The sequence below is a fragment of the Sardina pilchardus genome, chromosome 5 (genome assembly GCF_963854185.1).
Source record: "Sardina pilchardus chromosome 5, fSarPil1.1, whole genome shotgun sequence".
Lineage (NCBI taxonomy): Eukaryota > Metazoa > Chordata > Actinopteri > Clupeiformes > Clupeidae > Sardina > Sardina pilchardus.
The window spans coordinates 24,394,272-24,420,795 of NC_084998.1; the positions used below are offsets into that span (position 1 = coordinate 24,394,272).

General features: G+C 42.3%; 4 protein-coding genes across 5 annotated transcripts in view; 3 read left to right on the top strand and 1 right to left on the bottom strand.

The window, feature by feature from the left end:
• The window catches only part of cux1a (cut-like homeobox 1a), a 113,076-nt gene extending 99,574 nt beyond the window's left edge, over positions 1-13,502 (top strand). For both annotated transcript variants that reach the window (XM_062537037.1, XM_062537038.1), the window contains 4 exons: positions 581-889; positions 2,041-2,229; positions 4,415-4,673; positions 5,839-13,502. In XM_062537037.1, coding sequence (XP_062393021.1) covers positions 581-889; positions 2,041-2,229; positions 4,415-4,673; positions 5,839-6,319 — 1,238 coding nt within the window. In that variant the 3' untranslated portion in view covers positions 6,320-13,502. The remainder of the gene's footprint in view (positions 1-580; positions 890-2,040; positions 2,230-4,414; positions 4,674-5,838) is intronic.
• A 2,470-nt stretch (positions 13,503-15,972) lies between these two features.
• Positions 15,973-17,747, bottom strand: LOC134080538 (uncharacterized). The gene has a single exon (XM_062537039.1). The coding sequence runs from the start codon at positions 17,699-17,701 to the stop codon at positions 16,616-16,618; it is 1,086 nt and encodes a 361-aa protein (XP_062393023.1). The 5' UTR covers positions 17,702-17,747; the 3' UTR covers positions 15,973-16,615.
• A 1,275-nt stretch (positions 17,748-19,022) lies between these two features.
• kctd7 (potassium channel tetramerization domain containing 7) lies at positions 19,023-23,503 on the top strand. Its single transcript, XM_062537040.1, has 4 exons — positions 19,023-19,439; positions 20,383-20,552; positions 20,771-20,949; positions 21,387-23,503. Exons 1-4 carry the CDS (start codon positions 19,143-19,145, stop codon positions 21,761-21,763), a joined length of 1,023 nt encoding a protein of 340 aa, XP_062393024.1. The 5' UTR covers positions 19,023-19,142; the 3' UTR covers positions 21,764-23,503.
• Positions 23,504-23,916: 413 nt separating this feature from the next.
• On the top strand, positions 23,917-25,225 carry LOC134079607 (cytochrome c oxidase assembly factor 4 homolog, mitochondrial). Its single transcript, XM_062535704.1, has 2 exons — positions 23,917-23,990; positions 24,100-25,225. The coding sequence occupies exon 2, from the start codon at positions 24,109-24,111 to the stop codon at positions 24,346-24,348; it is 240 nt and encodes a 79-aa protein (XP_062391688.1). The 5' UTR covers positions 23,917-23,990; positions 24,100-24,108; the 3' UTR covers positions 24,349-25,225.
• The last annotated feature ends 1,299 nt before the right edge of the window (positions 25,226-26,524 follow it).

Consider the following 26,524-nt stretch of genomic DNA (forward strand, 5'->3'; position numbering starts at 1 on the left):
TCAATATTGTACGGTCATCAACAGCCGTCAACATTGAGGTCTGAATATCTGATTAGTACACGCACACGCGCACACACACACACACACACACACACACACACACACACACACAGATTGAGGGTTTAAATCACCTGAAGGTTACAGAGGTGAATCATCCCAGCTGCACTGTCATGTAACACAGAGCACAGAAACAGTAGAGTTGAGGGGTTGTCACAATGATTCCTCTGAATGCTCTGCAGGGAAAAAAAGGGAAATATGCAAAAAGCGTGTGACTGCCACAAGCAATACCTCCATTTATGCCCCACACATTCTTGGGGTAGAGACAGCCTAAAACACACACACACACACACATACAACACACACACACACTGACACAACACAACACAACACAACACAACACAACACAACACAACACAACACAACACAACACAACACAACACAACACAACACAACACAACACAACACAACACAACACAACACAACACAACACAACACACTCATTCACTCACACACACATCACACACCCCCGTCTCACACACTCTTGTGCTCTTCTCTCCCCCGCTCCGCGTCCCCCCCCCAGAGATGACCCCCAAGACGTCGGCCAGCTGCAGCCCGGCGCCCGAGTCCCCGGTGAGCTCGGCCGAGGAGTCGGTGAAGAGCCAGGACCCCGGCGCCGCGCCCCCTCCGGCCCCCGCCTCCTCCTCCACCACCGCCTCCGAGCAGGGCGAGGCGGCCGAGTCGCAGCCCGGCACCCCCCTCCCGCTGCCCCTGCCGCTGCTGCCCGGCCCGCCGGGCCTCACCATCCAGGAGATGGTGGCCATGTCCCCCGAGCTGGACACCTACGCCATCACCAAGAAGGTCAAGGAGGTGCTGACCGACAACAACCTCGGTGCGTATGACGGGAGACGTAAACGTTAAAACCGCGTTGAGCTGAACGTTAAAACCACGATGACCAAGAAGGTCAAGGAGGTGCTGACCTGACAACAACCTCGGTGCGCGGGACCCCCCCCACTCAAACTGAGAGCTTGAACGTTAGAACCGCGCTGAGCTGAACGTTAAAACCGCGTTGACGTGACGCACACATTGTGTGACCCCACTCAAAGCTGAGAGCTTGAACGTTGTTTTGTTGGGAGTTAAAACCATGTCGACGTGACACACACATCTGTCACTCATTACTACTAGACATGTCACGGTCTAGTCGAGGCTTTGAAACGTTGTCTATTTCATCTCAATGTACAGTATATAGTATTGCATTATTTTGTGTTCAGTGTTAGTTATGGCTCTTTCATTGCATTATCATAAGGTTTTTGTTGTTGTTTGATGATCATGATCTACAATCATACATTTGATTTCACATACACAGTAAAAACAGATCATAGCATATATTTAATAAATGCATTTTACGTACCCTACATTTAATTAGGATATTCATCCTAGTGTACATATGTACATTTTTAAAGTATGTATGTTCCACATAGTGCTTTCTTAAACACTCAGTGATCCCCAGCCCTCCCCTCCCCTCCCCTCCCCTCCACTCCCACGCTGCTCCTCGCGCTGTGCTCGAAGTCGGAGCGCTGTATTCTTTTCCCCACATCGCTCGCAGCAAACACTGCCGGCTTTTTTCATTCCCACTGTTCCGGCTGAGTGTCTCAGCCAGCCAGAGGCGCTTTGTAAGCCGTTCCTCACTCCACTTAAGTCATTGTCTTTAGACTGTTTTAGTAATGCGGAGGCCTTGCCAGAGCATTTATTTCCAGTGCTTCTTTTGTGCCTCTTAGACATGTCATCTGATTGTGTGTGTCTGCCTTTTTGTGTTTGTTTGTGTGCGTGCGTGCGTGTGTGTGTGTGTGTGTATGTGTGTGTGTGTGTGTTTGTTTGTGTGTGCTTGCTTGCTTGCGTGTGTGTGTGTGTATTTGTGTACGTGCACGCGGCTATCCTTGGCCGTGTGTGTGTGTGTGTGTGTGTGTGCACATGCGGCTATCCTTGGCCATGTGTGTGTGCGTGTGTGTGTGTGTGTGTGTGTGTGTGTGTGTGTGTGAGCAGGCCAGCGTCTGTTTGGTGAGAGCATCCTGGGCCTGACCCAGGGGTCGGTGTCGGACCTGCTGGCGCGGCCCAAGCCCTGGCACAAGCTGAGCCTGAAGGGCCGCGAGCCCTTCGTCCGCATGCAGCTGTGGCTCAGCGACCCCCGCAACGTGGAGAAGCTCATGGACATGAAGCGCATGGAGAAGAAAGGTACACACACACACACACACACACACACACACACACACACACACAATCTATCTGTCTGTCTCTCTCTCTCTCTCTCTCTCTCTCTCACACACACACACACACACACACACACACACACACACACACACACACACACACACACACACACACACACACTAACTTTCGTACTCACACGATCTCTCTTTCTCTCTATCCTCTGTCTTTCCCACACACACACACTCACACTCTCACACACACATAATCACACACACACAAACACACACTTGAATTAGCTTTCAGACTCACACACATTCTCACCCTTCCTATTTCCTCATAGCTCAAGTGTGTTTGTGTTTTTATAACACGCACCTGAGATGAATGTGTGTGTGTGTGTGTGTGTGTGTGTGTGTGTGTGTGTGTGTGTGTGTGTGTGTTTCTTTTGGACGTGGAGCGTTGTGGCTCATACTCGACTCTTTCGCCCTCGTTTTCTCTTTCTCTTTTTTCTGCATAAGTGCGGAGAAAGTGTACATGCATTGCAGCCCACGATGGCTCTGGGCCTATTAGAGAAGCGGGACACTCTTCCTGGGCTCCTATTCACTGGGCGCAGGAGCGGCTAGTGTGCGCATAGTGGCCGGCCACTCAAGCGTACCGGCAGAGTGGTTAATGGGACGGCCCCTGTTTCTCTTTCGAGATACAGGGTGTACTTTCTCCTCTCTGCATCTCCTTCTCTCTCTCTCTCTCTCTCTCTCTCTCTCTCTCTCTCTCTCTTTCTCTCTCTCTCTCTCTCTCTCTCTCTCTCTCTCTCTCTCTTTCTCTCTTTCTCTCTCTCGCTCTGTCTGTCTCTGTCTCTTTGTCTCTCTGACTTTCTCCTTTTCTTTCCACACAGAAAGTCAGAAAGAGGATATGTCCACGGGCCATATCCACACAAACAACACAATGTGTGTGTGTGTGTGTGTGTGTGTGTGTGTGTGTGTGTGTGTGTATGTGTGTGGCGCGTGTGTGTGTGTGGCGTGTGTGTGGCGCGTGTGGCATGTGTGGCATGTGTGTGTCTGCGCATGTTTCATAGCATTTATGCTGCATCACTGACTGCGGGATGTCTCCTCAGACATAGCTAACCTGCGCTGTGCTTGCCCTTGCCTACATGCTTTGTAAGCCTGCATCTAATGTCTGTCAGATTAAACAATGTCAAGGCTCCTAGTCTCACCACACTCGCCAGTCTCCAGTTCCTGTTACCACTCGTTTCCCTTTCATCTCTGTGGGAGCTCAATCTCTCGTCTGGCACAACAGCGAAAGCACACATCAGTCAGAACACGCTGTTGAAGGAATTTCCTCCGGTAGCCAAAGAGCTATTTAGATAAGTTAGCAAACACTCTTAGTTTACCTTCATTCAAGTAGCGCGGCTCCCAGCACGTAATGATTTACCCAAAGCCATTTACTGGCGAGCAAAGTAAACTGATTTATCTGGCATTTGAACGTCCTTTGAGGGGAGATGAAAGTCATTTCCTCTTGGGCTGTCGTGATTGTGTGTGAGAGCGCAAACCTATTACAATTACATAATAGAAATTCCAATATTTTCCCGGAGGAATTATGACGTAGTCATCTTCGGCATCATCACTGTTATTATGGTCATCAATAATATGTGATTGGATTTTAATCATTAGCCTACCACTGTGGTGTTTATTGGTATTATGGCACTCACTTCATGTGAGTACATCTCTGTCTGGAAGCAACCAATAGTATTTGTTTGAATAGAGCATCCCCTGGTGGACATCCAGTGTAATTGATTTTCAAAAAAAATGTTAACAGGCTGACCCTGTTCATATTATAGGTAGTCTTTTAAAATACTATTTTGGTTGTGTTTGTTAGAAATCCTTGCATTCGCATCCACATTTTTTAAAGCAGGTCTTTCAAAGTCTCTCAGCAGGTGACTCAATTTAACCTCTTCAACACCTTTGATAATTGAAACGTTTTGAATCTGGTGAGGTGGAAACCGTGGGCCTATTTGTTTGTACTGTATATGTTCTCCTCAGTATAGTCTGGTGCCTTCTGTGTTCTTGCTGGATTTGTATGATTTTTATTTACATAGGCACAGCGCACCAGACCAGTGCATAACCTTGTTGCACATACGTTGTGTCCTCATCTACTTTGTCAGAAGTTAACTCTCTCTCTCTCTCTCTCTGTCTCTGTGTTTGTGCGCCTCCTGCAGCCTACATGAAGCGTCGCCACAGCTCAGTGAGTGAGGTGGTCCCGAGCGACGGCGGCGTGTCGTCCGGGGACTTCGGTCCGTCCTGCAGTCCCCAGCAGCATCTGAAGAAGCCGCGCGTGGTGCTCGCCCCAGAGGAGAAGGAGGCCCTGAAGCGCGCCTACCAGCAGAAGCCCTACCCCTCGCCCAAGACCATCGAGGAGCTGGCCAGTCAGCTCAACCTCAAGACCAGCACCGTCATCAACTGGTTCCACAACTACAGGTGGGGGGGTCGCTCAACCGCTGTGAAGGGCTGTTTGATTTTGCCCAAAAATTAAATCCTGATTTTCTTCTCTCAAAATTTGATTTCGATTACGATTACGATTATATTGTGAAATGACAAAAGGCAACATTTTGCAAATAATTTCCTTATTGGGATGTAAGTGAAAATCTTGCTCTTATTAAACAATATTAATTATTAATAATTAATTTAAAATTCTTAATATTAAGAAAATAATTCACTTTTTCCACAAAATTCAATACAGCAAACATAAGTGCTATAATTACCCTAGTTAAAGTGAAAAATCCATTTTACGATTTCACATTTTTAACATCGTCCTAAATACATAATCACGATTACGATTTAAAACCGATTAACTGCACAGCCCTACTGCTGTGTGTCCTTCACTTTTGATATGGCCAACATGTGTTTGGATGTTTCCTCTTTTGCAAGGGTTTGACATTTTTGTGCATGTTGACTGCAGTCCATACATGAGTTCAAATAATGGTATACTTAGTGGGGTATACTATACTAGTGTACAGTAAAGTAAAGTATTTGCTTATTTGTTTATACAGAGTGCAACCCAAAGAGCTTACACAGGGGACATTAGAAATAAACAAAACAAATTAGCAAATGATTAAAAAATAAAATCCATTAGTGAGAGCAAACAAAAAAAAATGGCAGATGGAACGACGTGACTCGCCAGCGTACTTTTAAGCACAGACATTAAGACAGGCACCAACAAATGAACAAATCATAAAAAGTAAAAAAATAAATATGTAAGTAAAATTACATTCCCCCTTCTATAGAGTGGTATACATCACTTAGTATGCATGCTACTGTATACTCTACATGGTCTGCACTATAGTAAATGATGAGTGAAATGAGTAAGTTCTTATCATAGTAGTCTGGTGTGGCATGTTTCTCGCACAAGCATTGATGTGCAGTAACTACGGCAAGAGTGAGGGTTCAAAATGGATCCTCTGACCTTTAGTGATGTTTAGAGAGGTTGTACATAAATTCTGTTTAGTGAAACACTCATGCGATTGTTGTCAGACGAGGAACTGTTCATACCTCAGTTGTAAAACACAGGAAGTGGCTCTGCCTCAGTGTCTGATTTTGGATGCTCCTCTCTCTTACCCAACATCGCCCGTGCCGTCCCTCACAGGTCCCGTATCCGCCGCGAGCTTTTCATCGAGGAGATCCAGGCAGCGGCGGGAGAAGGTGCGGCGCGCGCGGCCGAGGGCGAGAGCAGCTGCGACGGCACCGAGTCCGACAGCGGCGGCGGCGGAGGTGGCAGCGGCAGCGTGGGCGCGGAAGACCGGGGCAGGAGCCTCTCCAGCAGCCCCAAGCCCAACCACCATCACCACCACCACCACCATCACCACCACCACTCGCAAGCCCACCTCTCGGAGGACGCCCTCACCACCACGCCGGGGACCAGCGACAGCTCCAAGTCCGGCGGGATGGAGAGTCTGTTCGGCGGGGCCATCGCCACCACCGTGGCCGCCTCCGCCACCGCCACGGCCGACAAGAACCCAAAGGACAGCAGCGTGCGGCGGCGGAAAGCGGCCAACCTCAATAACATCATCCACCGGCTGGAGAAGGCCGCCAACCGCGACGAGCTGGGTAACGAGTGGGAGTTCTGAAAGAAAACAGAGAGAGATGAGAAGAGAGAAAGAGAAAGAGAGAAAGAGAGATGAAAAGAGGGGTAAAAAAAGAGAGAAAAGGTTCTCGTTTAGTTTTCTAATCTGCCTACGGTCAGACTTTTCTGGAGGGTTTGTTTCAGTTGGAGGCGAAGGAAGGAGACTAACTCGTTTCCCAGTCCTGCAGGATCCAGGGCTTGGACCAATGGAACTCTTTAACATGCACAAGGCATCACTCATCCACAAGTCTCCACGCATTCAACAACTAAAGAGAGTCGAGACAAAAAAAACCTTTTTGATGTGTGGAAATGGAAAATCCATGTAGTGTTTGCCTTTTTCTAGAGAAATTCAGGAGACATATCTTCCCTTATGCCTCCTGTCTGTGTGTGTGTGATAGTTTGTCAAAGGGAGATGTTCAAAATAGTCTGACAAGAAAAAGCCAAACGTTTGAAAATTCAAAAAGAAGAAAAAAAAAGTGGAGACTTCCTTTTTCCACAAAGCCTTCCCCCTCACTTCCCACCTCACGCCATGTAATGGCTATGCAAGTTTCACGCCAATTCTTTTACGGTTCAAAATTTTTATGATTAGAACATTTTCATCAAAGAGAAAAAAAAAGAGAATCTTTTATAGCAGCGTTTGCCAGTAAGAGATTGCAGTCTGTTGACTCTAAAAGACACTGCTTTGGAATTCTAAATATATAGGGTGGCAAGTGATATTTAGAAATAATAACAAACTTTTTGAAAGATGTAGTTAAAAACTCACTTTAAAATCTCACATTTTTGAAAAATTTCACCAGGAAAATGCAATAGTCAGGAAACCTGTTGTAGCTGGGTAGTGTTACTTCATATGGCATGTAGAGGGCTCTGAGGTTAGAGTGTTGTTATTTTCATAGCTTTAATGAACTCAGAGAACCAAGAGAGACTGTTTCATACACTCCATCTTAGGCCAAAATCAGGAAAAAAAAGGTTATTGAAAAAGATTTGTACAGTTTGTGGAAGAATTGTTCCTGTTTTAGATATTTTTAAAAGAGAGAAAGAGAGTGGAAAAAAAGCGTACGCTTCTTGACCTCACTGAGCGACCACACCTTAGACACCTCAACCAGGGCAGGCAGGCAGGCTACGGATGCACCGCATCACTTTCTCTCTCACACACTCACGCACACACACACACAGACACACACACGCTGTTCATTCAGGAGCACCTAGCTTACCTGCTCTCTCAGCACTTAGCAATACACAGTGTCTCTGTTTTGCCAAAGGTTTCGAGTACCGTGCAGAACTCCAGCATGTGCAAAAGTAATCAATCGGTCCTGAACTGCTCAAGTAGTTTTCTTTCTTTTTTTTTTTTTGCACAGGCTAAGGCATACCTAAGGTTTTGTACCTTTCCCTAGGCTAGTAAAAACAGGGCCTGTGACTCAAAAGGGAGATAAAGGTGCATTTCCTGTCAGGCAGCAGGAAGAACACCCGCCTCAGAGAACTCGGGTCCTTCCAGTCTGTCAGGCAGCAGGAAGGACACCCTCCTCAGAGAACTCGGGTCCTTCCGGTCTCTCCTGTATGCATTCTGTCAGTGTTGGCTCAGAGTGAGTGGACACCTTCTTTCCTGTTTTGTGTGAGAGAGACTTCTGTTTGAGAGCTAAAAGGACCCAGTGCTGTCCATAAAAGACTTCTCCATGTTTGTGTGTACACCATTCTCCCCCATGAGGAAGGACTGTGATGCCTCTCAGCTGGCAGAGGATGAAGCCAGTGGATTGGTTGTGCACAAGAGTGAGAGATAGAGAGCGAGCGAGCGAGAGAGAGAGAGAGAGAGAGAGAGAGAGAGTGAGTGTGGTCGGTGCCCTTTGTGGACCCGCTCGGGTGCTCAGGTGCCCGTGATGCATGAGGTCAGGATAAGTTCAGAGGTCACTGGAGTCAAAGTTACAAGAGTCAGCATGGCAACGGAACAGAAAAAAAAAACGAACCCTACCAAACAACCCCCACCACCATTCCCCCCAATCTCACAGAGTCTGCCTGCCCACTGCCTCTCCTATGTGTGTGCGTGTGTGTGTGTGTGTGTGTGGGTGGGTGGGGGGACGTATATATTTTCTAGGTCTGTGTGGTTTATACTTGTATATATGTGCACACATATCAAGTGTGTAACTGCCACCCTGTCTGTGTGAGCTCCTTTAGCAGCTACATGACTTCGTACACATTAGGTTACATTGATTTTCTCATCGTAAGAGACTCACAGTAGTTAACCCCTTTGTTCTTTTGTTTATTTTGGGTGTTTTATTGATTATTTTTTTGTCTATTTATAGATGCTGTATTTTACATATTAATGTCTTATTCTGATTTTAATTCTGTTATTTTTATTTTATGGAAGGGACTATGTGAGGTCAGGTTACACTTTTAAAGACTGCAGGCAGTATATGGCTTATACTTGTGATCCATGTCTGTTTTATGAATTCAAATAATAATAATTATATTGATAGTGTCATGTATATTATATTTTAAATGAGCTGGATGAGTAACACAGTGTTCAGTGTTGATATATCATCATAGATGTATGCATTATTATGTTGTAACTGCTCCCTGTCATTTAAACTTCAGTTTTTATTTGTTTTTGTTTTTTTCTTCTTTTTGTTTCTTCTTTATCGGTAGAATATATACCTGAATGAGGGCTGCAGGTGTTTGTTAAGAGTTCCCTCACTCAGCTGGTGGCAAAGCCGCTCACCTGGCCGGAGACTCGGCTTGTTTAAACCTGTGCTGGGCCAGAGAGCTAAGGAACAAGTACACGGCAAAGAACCCAGGCTAGCAACCCGTCAAGAGCTCAATGGACAAACCTTACCCCGAGTGGTCATTCGGCTCTTTAACGTTGTGTGAGAATTTGACCGATTCTTTGGCCTCCGGGTCGTTTCCCAGCTGCACCCTTTATTTCAGTATGATTTGATCTGTGAGAGGATCTCACCTGATACTGGTGCTGATTTTTTTTTTTTTTTATATATATATATATATATATTTGATTTGCTGTTCGGCTGCTTCCGTGAAGAATGGAAGAAGCTGCGAGTGTCTTTCAAGCACTAGCTCACCACGAGACTCATACGTATCACGCCAATTACAAGCTCACATGAAATACACTAGTAAGAAGCACTTAAGTGGTTACTGAAAGTTTTCGATAAATGTATGCTTGTTTTTATTATCACTTAGAACTGACAACATTGGTTGTTGCTTTGAATTAACTACTCATTGATCATTTGAAATTCATTCTTTTTTTATTTAACCTTCAAGGTTATATTCTCTGCATAATTATGTGATAATTATGTAGTGGTACATGGATTGCATACGAATGCAAAAATGAAGTACAATATACTGACGATATACTGAGTTTAGATGTAACACGTCCTAATATAATGCCTTAACACCTGCAGAACAAATATGAAGCACAGAAGTCCCCAACTGAAACACTTAAAAGGTCAAAGGTCATTTTTCACTGATGGTGTTGTCCCACAATGGTGCATGTTTGTCAAAAAAAAAATGTCCCTGTCAGAAAACATACAGCTTTACACTTTGCTTTATAAGCTAGTTACCGAGGGCTGCTTTTGAAAGACCGTTGTGAGACGTATGCCCTGCAAAACAATTGTTTTTAGTAATGTGAGCAAACAGCCATTGAAGGATGTGTTTGAGACCCACTCGAAGATGCCTTACTCATTTGTCCAGCCCCTTACTGCATGGTTGAAAACCTATGTCTTCCACCTGGCCAAGCCAGGCATTGTACAGTGCACAGCACATCAGAGTCCACCATCTCTCCATTGCCACCTGGAAACTCAAAGCTACTGAAAAGACTTATTCAACTCTAAAGCACAGATATCAAACACCATTCGCGTTTTTTAGCTACAATTCTGGTCTTACCCGCGATTTAAATTAAATAACAACATGGGAAGCAGTTTTGACTGAGGAATCTAGTTAAAGAATCTACAAGAACCTTTTTTCATAGAGTGCAAATTCCAGTAGAATTTGGCCCCAATACTCCCACGCTCATTAAAAGCAGTATGTTGATTGTTGGACCTCTACACCAAGGATGGCATGAGCACAGCAGTAACAGGATACCTCTATACTTCTCATTAACAAAACAGCTATTGTTCTTGTTTGTTGCCGTCAGTCATCTTAAAGTGAGGTTTGGTGACACTGAAATGCAAAGAGATGGGATTTTGTAACGGTTAGAAAACGAAAGTTACATTGGCTTATTGTATGGGTACCGAATAGAATTCCCGGTTGACTGTAAAAGTAAAAAAAAACAATGTAAGACATTACACCACCCAATTCAGTTTAGCCCCAACAACTTTGTCATGGCCTTGTAATAAATCAATTCTTTGATAATGTGGCTGGGTACCTCTCGCATATACACTGCCCTCGCTGAAGTGATAATGTGAACCAGATTACAACATGGTGCTGGCAGAGACAAAATTGCATCGTTCAATTCAGTCAAGTCTCACGAGCAATGTACAAAAAACTGGACCGACGTTTGGGATTCTGAGGCAGGAAATTTCATACCAAAAAGGTCGAATCTAGCTACAGGTTCAGCCACTCCAAAACACTGGGCTCTTTGAATCTGAAACACACGTCAGTGACTGACCCAAACAATGTTTGCAGTGATGGAGAATTTAGGGTCGAACCCAGATGGCACAGGTTTTTCTGCCACACTCACAATATCTTTTGTTATTAGACAGCCACATGTCACTCCCTCTCATCACCTTGTCTCCATCACATGACTCAGTCATCTCTGCTGTGTGTGTGAGTATGTGTGTATGTGTCTAAATGTGTGTGTGTGTGTGCCAATCCTTGGTTGCAGCCGGTATGTGTTGGAGTGTGATGGTGCTCATTGACAGTACAGAGTGACCGTTCCACACCAAAACACTTTGCCTCATCACATCCATAGTGATGTCTCTCATCAGTTACTTTTCTCTCTTTTTATGAGTGTGTTTTCTGCAAGTTACAAGCAGCATGTTAAAACCGAGGCATAGCATAAATTTCAGTATTGGTGCCAGTTCTGCAAGTTGTGGTTGTAAGTATTTATGCTGTGTTCAACCCATTTGGTTTGTTTTCATTTTGTTCCATCTTGTGAGCTCTTGTCTTTTTTTTTTATTTTAATTATTATTATTTCCTGTTGTTATTTATCCCACACCTTGACATCCTCTTTGTAGATGCATTGCAAATTCACTGACGGGTAGAGGGAGCTGTGAGGCGTGGCATGACATTGGACTGGTAAACTAGACACCCAAAAGAACACTGGTTCACAAGGATAGTACTGCATCCTCTGCTAGTGCAGGTTCTCCATCTGCTTGTCTCGAACTCTGTCTGTTTTTATCCTCACATGGAGAAAAACGATGTCCACTCCTCTCACTTGTTCAGGTAGACTGTGTACAATATTTGCAAAACCAATGTCTTTCGTTTTGGTCAAATTTCAGGGGATTATCCTTTGCAAATATTTTTCTATAGAACTAAAGTAGATTTCTATAGATACTATGGAGGATTTCATATTAAATTGTACAGAAAAAAAACTATAACCTTGTATCCTTTCTTAACATCAGTAAACATTATCATTTTTTGTTATAAATGTAAGTAGTGGTAGATTTTGTAGTGAATTTTGTCCATATGAAGACCTCAAAGACCTCACTTTCCTTAAATCTTAAAAGGTGAACTCACAAGACATTATTTGAATATGCAGTTTGGTAGAGAGCTTTCACTGTACACATTGACCCTTCTTAAGTCATTAACATTTGTTCACCATTTTCCAGCACTACCTTGCGATCACTCCACAACAGATTTCATGTAACTCCTTATTCACCTTGATTCAATGGGACACACCATCATAGACTGTTACATTCAGCTTTTTTAACACAAATAATGATGTGTGTGTGTGTCTGAGATTATCCAAAACGTGGAGGCTGAACACTTGAACATACAAATATTTGTCCCTTTTTTGTGTTTGTGTAAGTGATACCTGTAGCCAAACACCGTAGATGTAAACATTAAGATCAGCTGTCGTGGTCTCTCCAATCTGTGTCTCCCTCTTTTGATCCACATGTCACTACACTGATAGCATTTTTGCCATTACACAATCCCAGTCTTAGGCATTTCATTTTAGCAGTGGATGAAATGTTTAAATGAAGAGGGTAAATACATTTTGTTTATGGATATGTATGTATTGTTCAGAGATCATCCTCCAACACAGAATATATTAGTCAAAGCACACTGAATAGCAGTATATATTATTTTAACAAAAGACATGAATAATTTCTTTATATGTCGTAATTTGAAGTGTGGAATGGAAAGCAAAGGTTTCTACCAAATGTTTCTTCCCGTCATCATTTAGAGGGACTCCTGTACCAAACCTTAATGCAGCTGAAACCATTAGTCTAAACTAATTTGTGCCATATATCTGATTTTATGTGATATCAGAAACTGAAGATATTATTATCATTTATCCAGTCAACCAAAAATGACTTTAGTCGACAAAAAAAAACAGTACAGCGGTACATAGTGATAAAGATTGTGACAAAGAGTTGTGTGGGCTGGGTACCTCCTGGTTGATTTCCATGGAGGGAGAAAAAGAAAATGGGGCTTAAAAAGTGTATTTCTTTGAAAATGGAAAAAAACAAAAGGAATCAGTTTGGGGGTCTACTTGTATGTATGTTATGTGCAACATTGTGTGGCTCGTCTAGGGCTAAATTATTTTCTTTTTGTCTTGTTTTCCCCCTTTTTTCCTGTAACTTGGCTGGTCCTGTTGTTTCTATAAGCTCAGGTGGAAACTCCTTTTATCCTGTTGGTCTTTGTGCTCTCCCTCCAGTTAGCTGCACACTGCAGCTGTCTGCTGTTTTTCTACACGGAAAAAAGTATATATATATATATAGATATGTTTTAAAGCTGCAGGATGTTAGTATTGATTCATCCTTTACGTGAAATTTAAAGAAAAAAAATGCCATTTTGTTCTTTTGGGATTGATCTCATTTTTTTGTTTTGTTTTTATTTTTGTTTGTTTTATTCATGTAATCACCTAGCCTGTTCTCAGCACTGTACAATGGTCCCTATCTGATACAGAAAAGCAATATCACTGTACGATACTCACTATGTATTTCTGTTGTTGTTGTTATTACTATTCACTAGCACCCTAGGTGTGATAATTGAAGTAAATATCTTTTATACAAACACAAGGATTGCGTGGTGCGTGTGCTTATTTAAATACAGTTTTTTTTAAGTATATAAGTAGGCCTATATATGATGGGCTTAACTGAATCTTGCAGAAGTGAGCATCGGGTGAGGTGGGTTCCTTGTAATTTCAAAGATGGCAGTTAAAGAGCAAGGTCAAACAGCAAACATGGGGACAACAAAGAGGCAGAGGGTGAAAAATGATCCACTAACTGGCTTGACCATCATTTGACTCACTCAATAACCTATGACATGACCTACAAGAAGAGTGGCAAACAACAGCTAGGCAAAGTACACAGGCAAATACTCCAGAGGTGTGCATACTGGGGCTTGTTTGAAACAGGCTCCGATAGGGCTATGCTTGTGCAAAGTTAAAGACCTTCATTGATGAGAAACATAAGTAGAGCTAGACAGAGGGTCGCAAAACCTTTGTTTTCACTGATCCAATTAATCAAGGCATGTTCAAGGTTACCTTGGAAGGAAAAAAAATATCTTTCTCCTCTAACAATATTCTGCAACTGAGGACTGCAGTCGGGTCAATCAAGGTGTGGATGGAGAGAACCATGTCATGTCCAGCGTTATCAAACCTGACACCACTGAAAACATCCAGAATTAAATTAACAGTTTTCTTCATAGCGAACACTTTTTGCTGTGAAGTTAAAATAAATCAAATTCAAAGGGTGCTTTATTAGCATGACTTCGGTACAATGTTGCCAAAGCGTGTTACCAATTATAACACCAATATCATAATCCAGAGCTAGCAATTTTGTCAAGAAACAAGACATCAATAATTGTTGGTATTCATAACAGCACTCAATCACCTTAATGGTGCTAAAATCTTTGTAACCCCCCCTCCTGAAAATCTGTAATATTTTCATAATTTCCTAAGAGTAATTTCATCAAGAGGCAAGACATTACTTTTGGTATACAGTACAGCATCTAATTACAGTTTAGTATAGTGGTGTTCGAAAGTTTGTCTTCCTGAAAAGCTACATAAATGTGACCAAATATGTAATGTTCTTCATCAGAGCCATCAAACCCATTGATATTAGAGAAGCAGGAGTATTTGCTTACTTATTTTATTGGCCAAATGATCCACAATTGGGTTGACTAAGGTTGGGGTTAAGGTTCATATATAGGCTATATATGGTCATGTGTTCATGACAGTGTCATGTCACTCTCACGTAGACATCTTCAAGTAAAGTGTTAGCGAACATTGTATTCAAACAAGGGATATTTATCCTCAATTATTTGAACATCCACAATATTAAAGGGAGTTACGTTAATTCCTTCAAAACTCGAACAGCCACATCCTTAGATCAACATCATGTTCACCTTTATTCAAACTTATCTTAAACTGAAGTGAGCACACACTTGCCCAAGTTTGCCCTCAGTAAAATATGGCTTACAACAGTTAAATTCATTTGATGACATGGATAATTGCATTTTTTACTCAGTAGTTCCCTTGGTCCCTGGTTTACTACGGGATTGACAGCAGCGATCGCATTAATATTTACCGTAAATACTCAATGAAAATTACTATAAACTGCATTTCCACATACATATATTACTCAATGAAAATGCATTATTATGCACACGACCATAAGTCATGTAGAAAAGTCTTATTATAACACCTGAGATATTCATTCATTCTCAATGAGAATAGTTCCTTTCAACGACCATGACATACCGGATGTGCCGCCATTGTTTGTACACGGGAGTCAATGGTAGTGTCGCAACTTTGAGACATCGATGGCTTTGGGTGCACCCGGACCGGACTGTCCAATTGTGCAGTCATTTGAGCTATGCCCGTTGATCACGACTCTTGTGCAACCGAAAATACAGAGTAGAATCCCCAGACTAATGCTTAATCTTAAAAGATTGAGCTTGGTCTAGTGATAGCCAGGCTAGGCTAGCTCAATGCTTTAATGCATATTGTATCAAAGATTGAGTCATCATTATGTTCTCCAAGGAGTAGGTCATATCTGTTTTCACTTAGGCGGTTACGTTTTAGATATGAAATGCTACGCAAAAGTTGCTGGTCAATGTTTTTAGGCTGGACCAGTGATCTACACAAGTCTACACAAATGGCGATGCTACATTACAACACTTCCCACTCTGCCCATTACAAATGAGTCTTTGGAGAAGTTGCCTATGGGAGGTAGATGGATTGAATGTAAAATGAAAAAAAGAAAAGAAAAGCAGATCATCTGAAATATCCAGAATATATTTTTGATGTAAAGTGACAAGTGACATTACATTAAGTTGTCAATTAACCTAAAAGGGTGGTTTATGTTAGAGTTGTTTTCTTTTGTTGATTTCAACTCAGGAATACTGCCTACTGTAGTTGACATTTTGCAACACTTTATACCTTTTGCACAGTAGTGGGGATTCTAATGACTGGATTACAGTACTCTGGTTCTAAACCATACAATTTGCTTAAAATCAGTTATACTAAACATACTCAGCTTGTGGCAATCTTTAAACAATTGACTGAAACATATTAATTTACATCTCAAAAGTTGCCAGAACATCAGGGTACAATTCTTGGACTCATCAACATCCAATCTCTTCATTTCATACAAACATGTCAGAGAGGTTATTTGCCATTCAGTTTCCACTAGAGGCTTTAAAAGGCACATAGCCTACTGTAAAGTAGCATTTTCTCATAAGGGTTGAAGTGTTTGTGCATTTTCAAATATATAAATAACTTCTTATGCACCTGATCTCTGCACTCTAGGGTTTTACATCACTCCATTGAAAACCACTTTCTTCCAGTATCACACTCAACTGCCCATTTAAATCAGTTCTTTTCCCCATTCCAGAGCATATTGTAAAAAAAAAAGTCATAGTGACATAAATAAATAATGATAATAAAAAGAGGGGAAGTCTACCAGTCTTAAAACAATGATGCCACCATCCTCTTCGCAACCATTCAGAAATGTATGAAGCTGCTTGAGACAAATAAGTGGACCCTGTGGGCTGGGTAAGGAGACTAGCCTACACCAGTCACGTGCCCTTGTCAGCTGCATGCACAAAAGTCCGAGATCGCATAAATACAGGACAAAATATGTCGTGAACATAGATTATATTATAGCCTATGCCCAAAGTTAAACAACTACTTAGATGACATATTTATAATCAGAGCTATCGCCATGACTATAAGTACCCCGACAGACACTTCAAGCACTCCGTCCAACTTCTTCTCTTCCACCCCCTGTTCCTTCCGTCGTTGCATCGCCTCTTGGCGTGATCGAGAGTCTCTGTCTCGTCTGAGCTGCTCGCCATAGTGTGAGCTAATGAAATTATCAAAATCAAACATCGTTTTACGGTCTATACTACCAACAACAGAGGAGCTCTTGGGTTTCGTCTGTTGCCCCGTGCCGCTACTCGAGTCCTTTGAGGAGGGCCTCCTGGCCCCTTGCAGGTCCGTCTGTGTCAAGATACCTCGGTCATATTTCTTCCGTAGACTTGTATTGCCCAACACATTGTATGCCTCGGTAATTTCGGAAAATCGACGAGTTGCTTCTTCACTTCCGGCGTTTTTATCAGGATGGTAGATGAAAGACTGTCTATAATACGCAGTCTTAACCTGAGCCTGCGTTGCGTTAGATCCCACCTGGAGAATTTCGTAATACGCCGATTTGTTTTTGAACAGAGGTGTGTCGTAATTGCTGCTGAAGCCTCTCCTGACCACTGACGAACAACTAAACGCTTTTCTTCCGGTCCCGTGTCTCAGCGTGCAAAATGTTCTGATCTGGTCTCGTCTGTTTCGGCAAATATTTGGATTTACGATTCCCGAACGTCCAATGTTGGAGCAAATGCTCACTCCATTCAGTTCGTGAGGTCTGAGGCAGAAGGTTGTTGTTGCGGTGCGTTCACGTGCCAATGTTATGCCCTTGCAGGCTACACATAAATCAAACTGCTTTACAGGCGATCCATGTGCATTCATGCAAGAATACATTATTTTAGGATCAGTACCATGTTCTTGGGTAGTGGTGGGTACAGGTGATTGACTGCTAACATTACGCCTCCGAGCTAACGTACATATCTTGCCGGGTTCCTTCAACGTAGCTTTACCTGACAACGGATCTTGAAACCTGCCATTACTGAATCCACAAACTGAGCCCAAGAATGACTGAGAGTATCCTGGTTTGAGAATTCTGTGTGTCTTCCTCCCCAACACAACTCTGACCTCCGCCATGATGAAGTTATTTGCGGCAGTCGGGTTACCGAGTACCGACTGACTATTTCCTTTCCGGTAACTTGAACATCATCCAATCAAAAGAGTCTTTAGTTTGTGGTTGGGAAGAGCAATGACCAATGACCATGACACCATAGCCGAAGTCACGCCCTTCTACTTCCGGTCCATGGCACGTGAATTTCACATATGACGTGTGAGAATGTAAAAGATGTGCTCTTGATTACTTGTGACCAGAGCCATATACATTTATATGCCTCTGCTTGTGACCATTTCCTCTTTGTGCTGATGTTTTGTACCCATGTTTGTACCCCGTCTATGTATGATGATTTTATAATAATTAATAATAAAATAATAATAATAAAAAAAAGATTATTTGTGACGTTGTTCAATCGTCATAATCTGAAAGCCACATTTGATGTGTTGCGTGTTGGCATTGGGCGTGTTCCTACAGTCAGGTTTGCGCTATATGGTTATGTTAAATGCCTTTGTCCAAAGCGACACATTAATAGGATAGGCCTACCACTAAACATTACAGTAAAATAATCAAATAATCAAATACTCAAATAACAGTTGGTAGTAAAAGAAAACAACCTAAAATCAATGTATAGCCTAGGCTAGACGATATTAAACTGGGAATAGGCTAAAGAATATCCAAAGTAAGGCCTATCAGCCACAGGGGGTCACCACTAAAATGTGCTCTCTTAAATAGACCTCCTTTAAAAACGAACTGATTTCATAACACATTTGAGTTTTTCATTCATTCCACAATTTGTCCATACCTCCTCCAGTCAATCACTGTGAAAGCCACATTTGATTGGTAATGATTAAAGCATGCTCTCCAGATGCCTCTATACTTTTTTGCTCCATGACCTGGCTGTACAGCCCTCTACTGCATTTATGGGCATGTAAGGTAAAAGTATTTCAACTACTAAAATAGGCTAAGGCTAGGCCTATATTCTGAAAATATATTCTCTAGATTCTAGAGGAAGAGGATTATGCTTGATGCAAGATGAATTGAGACAGATTGTAGGCCACACTGTTAAAGAGTGTTTTCAAATGATTATTCCTCGAAGTTCTTCAAAAAGTTATGGAGCCATTCACTGTTGACCAAGTTCAGGTTTCGACGTGGCTCGTGAACGTATAAAATAAATGGAAGTAGGCTAAAATAAACTAAGCTGTTTGTGAATACAGCTTCTACTCAGTTTACGGAGCGTTCTGCCATCAAGCCACGAACAAGCTGTTGTTTTGCAACATATCAGAGAGCTTAAGCACGACAGTCCCATAGGCTGGGGGGCAGTATCGTACAGTATTCATCTGACAACTGTTAACGCCCACCCTCGGGGTAGCAGACCAAGAACGAAACGGGCGCGACATTTCAATATTATTTGACCTCGTTCGTTCACGTTTTGTATAGCACGAGCCGGACGCTGTGTTGGTGTGCATGCAGCAGAATGGGGCTGGCGAGACATCTAACGGAGAACCATCGGCGCTCTCCTTTCGAACACCTAGCCCGCTCCCCATGGCTACATCACGGGTAAGACGGTTTGCTCAGGAGGGGCGAGCGGTCCCTCAGCCAAGAGTGATGGTGGTATTTTCTCCGGCGAGCGAGACTGATAACCAAGGGGATGCTGCTATGTCGAACACAGAGTGCGAGGGCGAGGAATACAGAAAACCAGCCATACCCGCCCCTAGCCTGAACCTGGGCAAACCTATTCGCACATTCAGCCCAGCACAGGAGGTAAGTAGCCTACGGGCTTGACTTATTATTAGCAAGGTTGATTCTCTAATGGAATAGGCTAGGCCACTGACCATGTCGTTATGTTCCGGCGTTGTCAACATTTGTAGCTGATTTCGAACACCTATGTTTCATTGCGTTATTCATTTCTGACTAGTAACACATTTTGGTTTCCATAGGCAACAGATACATTTGCCATGATGTTCTTTTTCTCGTATACTGGACAACCATTGGTTCCAGACAATAGTCTGTATCCGTGTAGCTGAATCTCATTGGCTTAAAAGCCCATAAGGCCAGCTGGCCTCCTGCTCTAATTGGCTCACATCACAAGACTGTCATATTAGCTACCTTGAGGGGATTAACCTGGTTTAATCGTGTTTTGGAAGGCTTGTATTTAGGCCGTCTTGTTCAATGATGAACAATGCTTCTGTGTAGGCCTACTGAATACTATTCCATAACATTGACATCAATAATTTGCCAGTGTAGGCCATACACTATGGGATTGATGTGAGGAGATATTATGTAGACTGCTACTATGCAGAACTAATTAGACATGCCAATTAAAAAAAAAAGTGTCAAAAAAAATGCAAAAAAAGGTTGCTTCAAGGCCAGGTTTAAAACTGAAGCTTGATGAAACAGTCACACTCTGCACATTAAATGTAATACCATAAGCAAGATGAATGCAACACAATATGGGGACTAATGTAAAGCCTTCTAATGAGACCTGCAGAACTCAAAAGCTGAGCTCTGAGCAAAAAAACGTCAAACTCCACCTTTTACATACAAAGACACAGAGACAAGTTCCTTATTATTTTCTTTTCTTTATAGCAGTGTAATTACCTATTTAAAAAAACCTATAACCTAACCCATTTAGTTGTTTAGATGTGTCTCTGTTTTACTGGCCAGCCATGCACTTAATTTTTTGTGTGCTGCTGTTTACTGACAGTTTCCTGAGGTCGTCCCTCTAAATGTGGGTGGAACACACTTCACCACTCGTCTGTCCACCCTGCAGCGCTACGAGGACACCATGCTGGCCGCAATGTTCAGTGGACGACATCACATCCCACGTGATGCAGAAGGCCGTTTCTTTATCGACCGGGATGGGAAATATTTCGGGTGAGAGGGGTCTCTCTGAACATGCCATGGGTTAGCCTAACAGAAAAATTAAACCAATGGATTCCACAGCATCATTATTTGTGCAGATTTATAAGAAAGCCCATTACAAGCAAACTAGGAAGTGAACAAAAATGTAACTTTGGTTTCTTTCATGCTAACTGTGGTGTGTGCATCTGTTAGTTTCCTATAACCTACCTGTGCTGTCTTGTCTGTTATAGAGATATTCTCAATTTCCTGAGAGAGGGGGAGTTACCAAAAAGAGACAGAGTCCGCGCCGTGTATAGAGAGGCCCAGTACTATGCCCTCGGACCACTGCTGGAGAGCCTGGAGGATACTCAGCCGCTTACTGGGGAGAAGGTCCGCCAGGCCTTCCTTGACCTCCTGCCTTACTACAGAGGTGAGCAGTACTTCTTGTGGATCAAGTGCACAGATCCTGTATTCATTGGCAACAAAGACCCATGCAGATAAATGACAAGACTGACTTGTTGAGAAATGTACAAAATTGATCTGTGTTTGTTACATTATCATACATCAGTTTGTTTTTTGTCTTTGCTTTGTTCTGTTTTTTTTTCTGTTTAATTCATACATGCGGACTGGCGGTCAACTATTAAATGGACTGCATCAGATCTACCTGACAATGGCCTGTGGCCAGCTTCACAAGCATGGATAGTCATTTAGGTTATTGTTTATAATGCTCGTCTGAATGTCCTTCTATTAATATGGACTTAGGAATTACATTTTTTTACACAGGATGTCTTCTGACCCTTATGTAACATCAAGGAATTAAGACACATTACAATACGCAGAATCCGACATCTCCTTTTTTCTCCACAGAGAACCTGGAGCGCATAGTGGAGATCGCCAAATTGCGTGCCATGCAGAGGAAGGCTCGTTTCGCCAAGCTCAAGGTGTGCGTCTACAAGGAGGAAATGCCCATCACCCCATATGAGCGACCGCTCTTCAACTCGCTGCGGTTCGAGCGCACGGAGAGCGAGGCCAAGCTATTCGAGCACCACTGCGAGGTGGACGTGTCGTTCGGGCCATGGGAGGCCGTGGCCGATGTCTACGACCTGCTCCACTGCATCGTCAGTGACCTGGGCGAGAGAGGCATCACCGTGGACCAGCAATGCATCGGCGTGTGTGACAAGCACCTCATCAACCACTACTACTGCAAGAGGCCTATCTACGAATTCAAGATCACTTGGTGGTGAGAGAGAGATTGAGGAGAGGAACTTGGCTCTTTACTCTTGAGGCTTTAGGTGTGCCTCTATAAGCCGGACGTCATCAGGGTCTGCACGCCCTCTGGACTCTGTGCAACGAATTCTAGTAGCGCTACGCTTTAAGAGAGGAGCTGGCTGATCTGTTTGTATCTCCTCATCATCTAGTCTTTTAAATGGCAATAGCTAGCTTCCTTTTCCCTGGAGGAGTTGGGACATTAGTAACATTGTGTTTGGAAGCCCCTACAGTTTCATTTATCTTACTGTTTTCTGTTTGATCTTTAAAACGGCTGTTTTATCTTCCTCCATTTGTTGTGGATTACAGTGGTCATCTGGAAATCTGTGATTGTGAAATGGTATCGCGTTAACCACAGATGACTTTCTGATCTGATACACGTCTATATTGTGCAATCTATACAATTAGTAGATAAATCATTCCTAACTGGATGCAATCAAGAAAACTGATTAATTGCTTGTGTTTATGTACATTTATATTTTTGTAACCTGTTCTATATATTCATTTGGGTTGACAGGAGCGTCATGCTAGAACTATAAACCGCTTTGCTCAGTCTGTCTGTGCTAAGTGCAGTTAAAGGTATTTTCACATTTCGCCAATTTCAGGGAAAATACATACCGGTATGAAACATTGAATACATACTGGTATTAAAATATTGAGGGCTTTAAAATGAATTGTATCCATGGATAGTAGAATTATAATTTAATTGCTCCCTGAACTCTGTTCTACCTCTAAAATGTATGGGACAAGAAAGAATTAAGAGATAAATATTTGTCCAAAAGGAGCTCAATTCCCCCCCAATGTCAGTCCATTGCATCAATTTGCAATATAAATACTGAATGTATATCTCCATAAAAACAACTTTCTGTTTTGATTGTCAGTGTTTTTGTATTTATTGTTATTTTTAGTTAATTTATTTTTGTGATCTTTTCTCTACTGCAACATAATATTATTTTGCTGTTTTCCATCTTACTGTAACAATTTTGTCCATTCCATATATGTAAGTTTATCAAAAAAAGAGGAATTGTTATGAACAATTATGAGTTAACCCGTAATAAGGTTATAAAATATGACACCACAGTTCAGTACTATTTGTTCTCTAAAGTTACTGTAGATGAACAACTCTCAGTAGACTGTTACTTACTGTTTTATTGTAAACACAGTTTCTAAAAGGGGCAAATTAATATTCATTGACCAGACATTATTTCTCAAAGACCATGATCACTCTCGGAGATTATGAAACATTTTTTTGTTCTCCATTAAAAAGGGCTGTGGCTCTGTTCTGGCTTTTGACAAATTGTTTTCATTGTATAGCATTCATAGGCCTTATAGATCTAGGTATTGTCCTCACAGTTCCCTATGCAGAAAAAATAAGGTGTCTATTTAAATACTATATTAATTTAAGAAATCTTGCTCTCTTTCTTTCTCTCACTACCTTGAGTTTTTTTGTGAGGCTGTTATGTTTGCTTATGGTCATAGTATCTCCTCAAATCTCATCTCATGCTGGCATATAGTTGAATGTCTGTAACTGATTGGATGAATGGTTTCTTTGTTCTAGTGATAAACCATTGAGAGTATCAAAAGTATCCTTCAGTGTGCAGGAATGCCTTAGTTGCATTGCAATTGCATTATTTGTCGTAATGCTGTCCTGTATTATTCTAATAAGAACGTGTATATTTTGCAGTTTTTTTTTTATTAAACAAAACACAAATAGTTTGACTGTCGAAATAAAATTTATTTGTCTGTGAAGTCTTGGTCTTGAAATATCTGAAATGTATCATATATATATTCATCATTAATGGATCACAGATACATCAAACATCAAACACACTTGCTGCTTACTGTTGCTTGGAACATGAAGTAACAGTTCGCAATCATTATTCTTTCTAATTTTTGTTTGTAAGGGAATGCACTTACACTCAGGAGGGTATTCCAAGTGGGTTACTTGGTTTAGCAACCCAGATAAGTAGTAAAGAAGTAAAGCCTCTCTGTGGCTTTGCTTTTGCTTTGAGAGTTTACCTCTGATCATGGCTGTTGCTTCTTCATCACAATGGTTAAACGTGCAGACGTGGAAGTGAACAGCAGATGGCGCCAGACACAATATTTACTTTCCCCGTCGGACATAATATTCCGTTGCACGGTCCCTCGCTCAAATATCCCCGAAGTACAAAGTCAGGAAATTCGTATCATCATCCAAACGTGTCGGTAAGCGGCATTATCAAATAACAATAGCAACAGCTCTCAAAATGTGCATGATATTTATTTATTGGCATGATATAAGATGCTTAACATGTGCTTGTGTCTTTGAATCCAGTTGAATAGAATGTCATCACCACATGATCGTAGTCGGAGTGAGGACGAAGATGATCCTGTGGACAAAATGATATCGAAAACGGGCTGTGCTGAGCTTCACTACGCTGTTCAGGAATGCATGGCCGAGCAGCAGGACTGGCGAAAATGTCAACCTGAAGTACAGAACTTTAAAGGATGCATGATGGCATTCCAGAAAGCACGAATAGAACAGCTGCGGAATAGTCAAAACCCAAGTGCTGCAACTACATAGACGTGGGACGTGGGGTGTTACCAAACTGACCTCAAACATTTACCAGTCCAGCACTCAACCCCCATGATTCTTTGAAGGGATGACTTATTGACTTTAAGATCACGAATATGTAGGCCTATAGCCTGTTTTCTTCCCGCGATCTACAGCTACATCATGCCTACATAATTTACGATTTAAATTCTATGGAGAGGACACAAGGTCGTATTTTTGTATATAGACACGACCATGGTTGGCAGAATCATAGGCTACACAATTGTACAATAAGATGGAATAAAGTTGTAAATGTGCTACTTCCGTGCTTTTTCATATTTTGCTGCATGAAACGACATTTCTTTTAGGTCTATGGAAATGACACTTTAATTTCTTTTCGAATCTTAGATTTTGTCAGTTGAAGTGATTAAAACTGTGGGCCTACCATGCTGCAGAAATGTCGATTCCAAGACATCCCTGGTAGTCTGGTAGAACTTTGTGGAATTTGGGCATAAGTGTGACATAAGTTACGAATGTAATTTTTTTTTGCATAAATTGATAGTTAAGGGGATGTCCTTTCAGAATCTGATGGGTGCCGCTCCGGCATTTCCCTTAAAATGACATCATCTGCCACACCCCTTTTTGATCACAGAAAGTTGTCTAAATATACAGTACATTAACATATACCTATCATGTATGGTATCAAATTAAAGCTCTTTTCATGCAGGAATCAGCTTTGGCCATCAAAAATATGAAAAAAAAAAAAATAGTTCAGATCCCTTCAGAGAACAAAATACCATTTGCAAAGTGACCTTTAAGGTCAGATTACCTTGGTTTTTGCCGCATAATAGCTGACTCTAAATCATGTCATATTTAGTATTAAATTGAATAAATTATGGAACTGCCATTTAGCCTAATAGAGTGATTCTTCACCACAGGGCCTCGGCCCAGACTTACAGTGATTCTTAACCAGAGGGCCGCAGCAATGTTCAGTGTTGCACCTGTTGGCCGCAAGGGCCGCGGGACTGGGTAGATTATCAAATGAAGACACCAGACATATGTAATGCATGAGACGCTCAGTCATAATGCAGCTAACTTAATTCCATTCACCAGAGGTAGAAAAATCCAGCTTCAGAAAGTAAAAGTCCTACCACATATCTGTGCCAACCACTCACTTAAACCAGCTGATTCTATTTAGCACAACTCTTCAGCCAGGTAGGGCAGCTAATTGATGAGATCACTTGTTAAGTGCACAGGCAGAACCGATACATGATTGGACTTTTACTTTCTGAAGCTGGACTTTTCCACCTATGCCATTCACCTTGTGGGTATATCCGCATCGAGGAGATGTACTGCAAATGCTGCTAGCTACGTTAGCATGATGCACTCACAAGAATCCTTAAAAAAACCTGCTGGAATTCTGACAATTGCTTCTCTCTTTAAGGATGCCTTGCCCACCAGGTCCGGCACATGTCACTTGAACTTTTGGTATACTTGAGGTGGAACTCTTCGGTGTCTTTGTTTGATCAGGTGGGTGTCACCAGTTTATATGTTATGTGTCACTGTAGAGACATCCTCGTAGTCGTAGATCTTCAACAGTGCACTAAGCTTTACATGCTGTGCCGAGTTAAGCTCTTCTGCAGCTACCTGTACTGGAAGAGGCATACTCTGGTGTCCGTCTTCGGTAACGTGAACACTGTTCAACATGTAATACCCCATCCATTTCCTCAAACCCCACCACCTCTTTTGGATAGATCCTCTGGGACTTGGACACCACAGCTACCCTGGGCGTTAGTTTTATGGCCTTCTCACTGGTGTTCTTAACCCTGACAGGGACTTTTCCACCTGCTGCCTTTCCGAGTGTGTTGGCAACCAGAAGCCCCTTCTGGATGCTGATTTTTGGAGTGGCTTCCATCAGGAATGACATTCCACTGTTGGAGGTGTCAGCCTTCAATCAGCTTCTCACTGTGTGGTGAGATGGTGATCACTTCTCTGCAGCCACCTCGACAAACCCAGTTTTGCCATCTGAATCCACAAATTCCACGTCATTCTTAACCCTAGCCAACAAACGACGGACACTTGCCTCTGATGGAGCAGCCTTCTCATCCTCTTTGTATCCACACCCGGCAGAGAGGTCACTAGGTCTTTGATGATGTTCATCCCCATAATGCCAGGGAGCCCATTTTTATATCTCTACAACATCCAG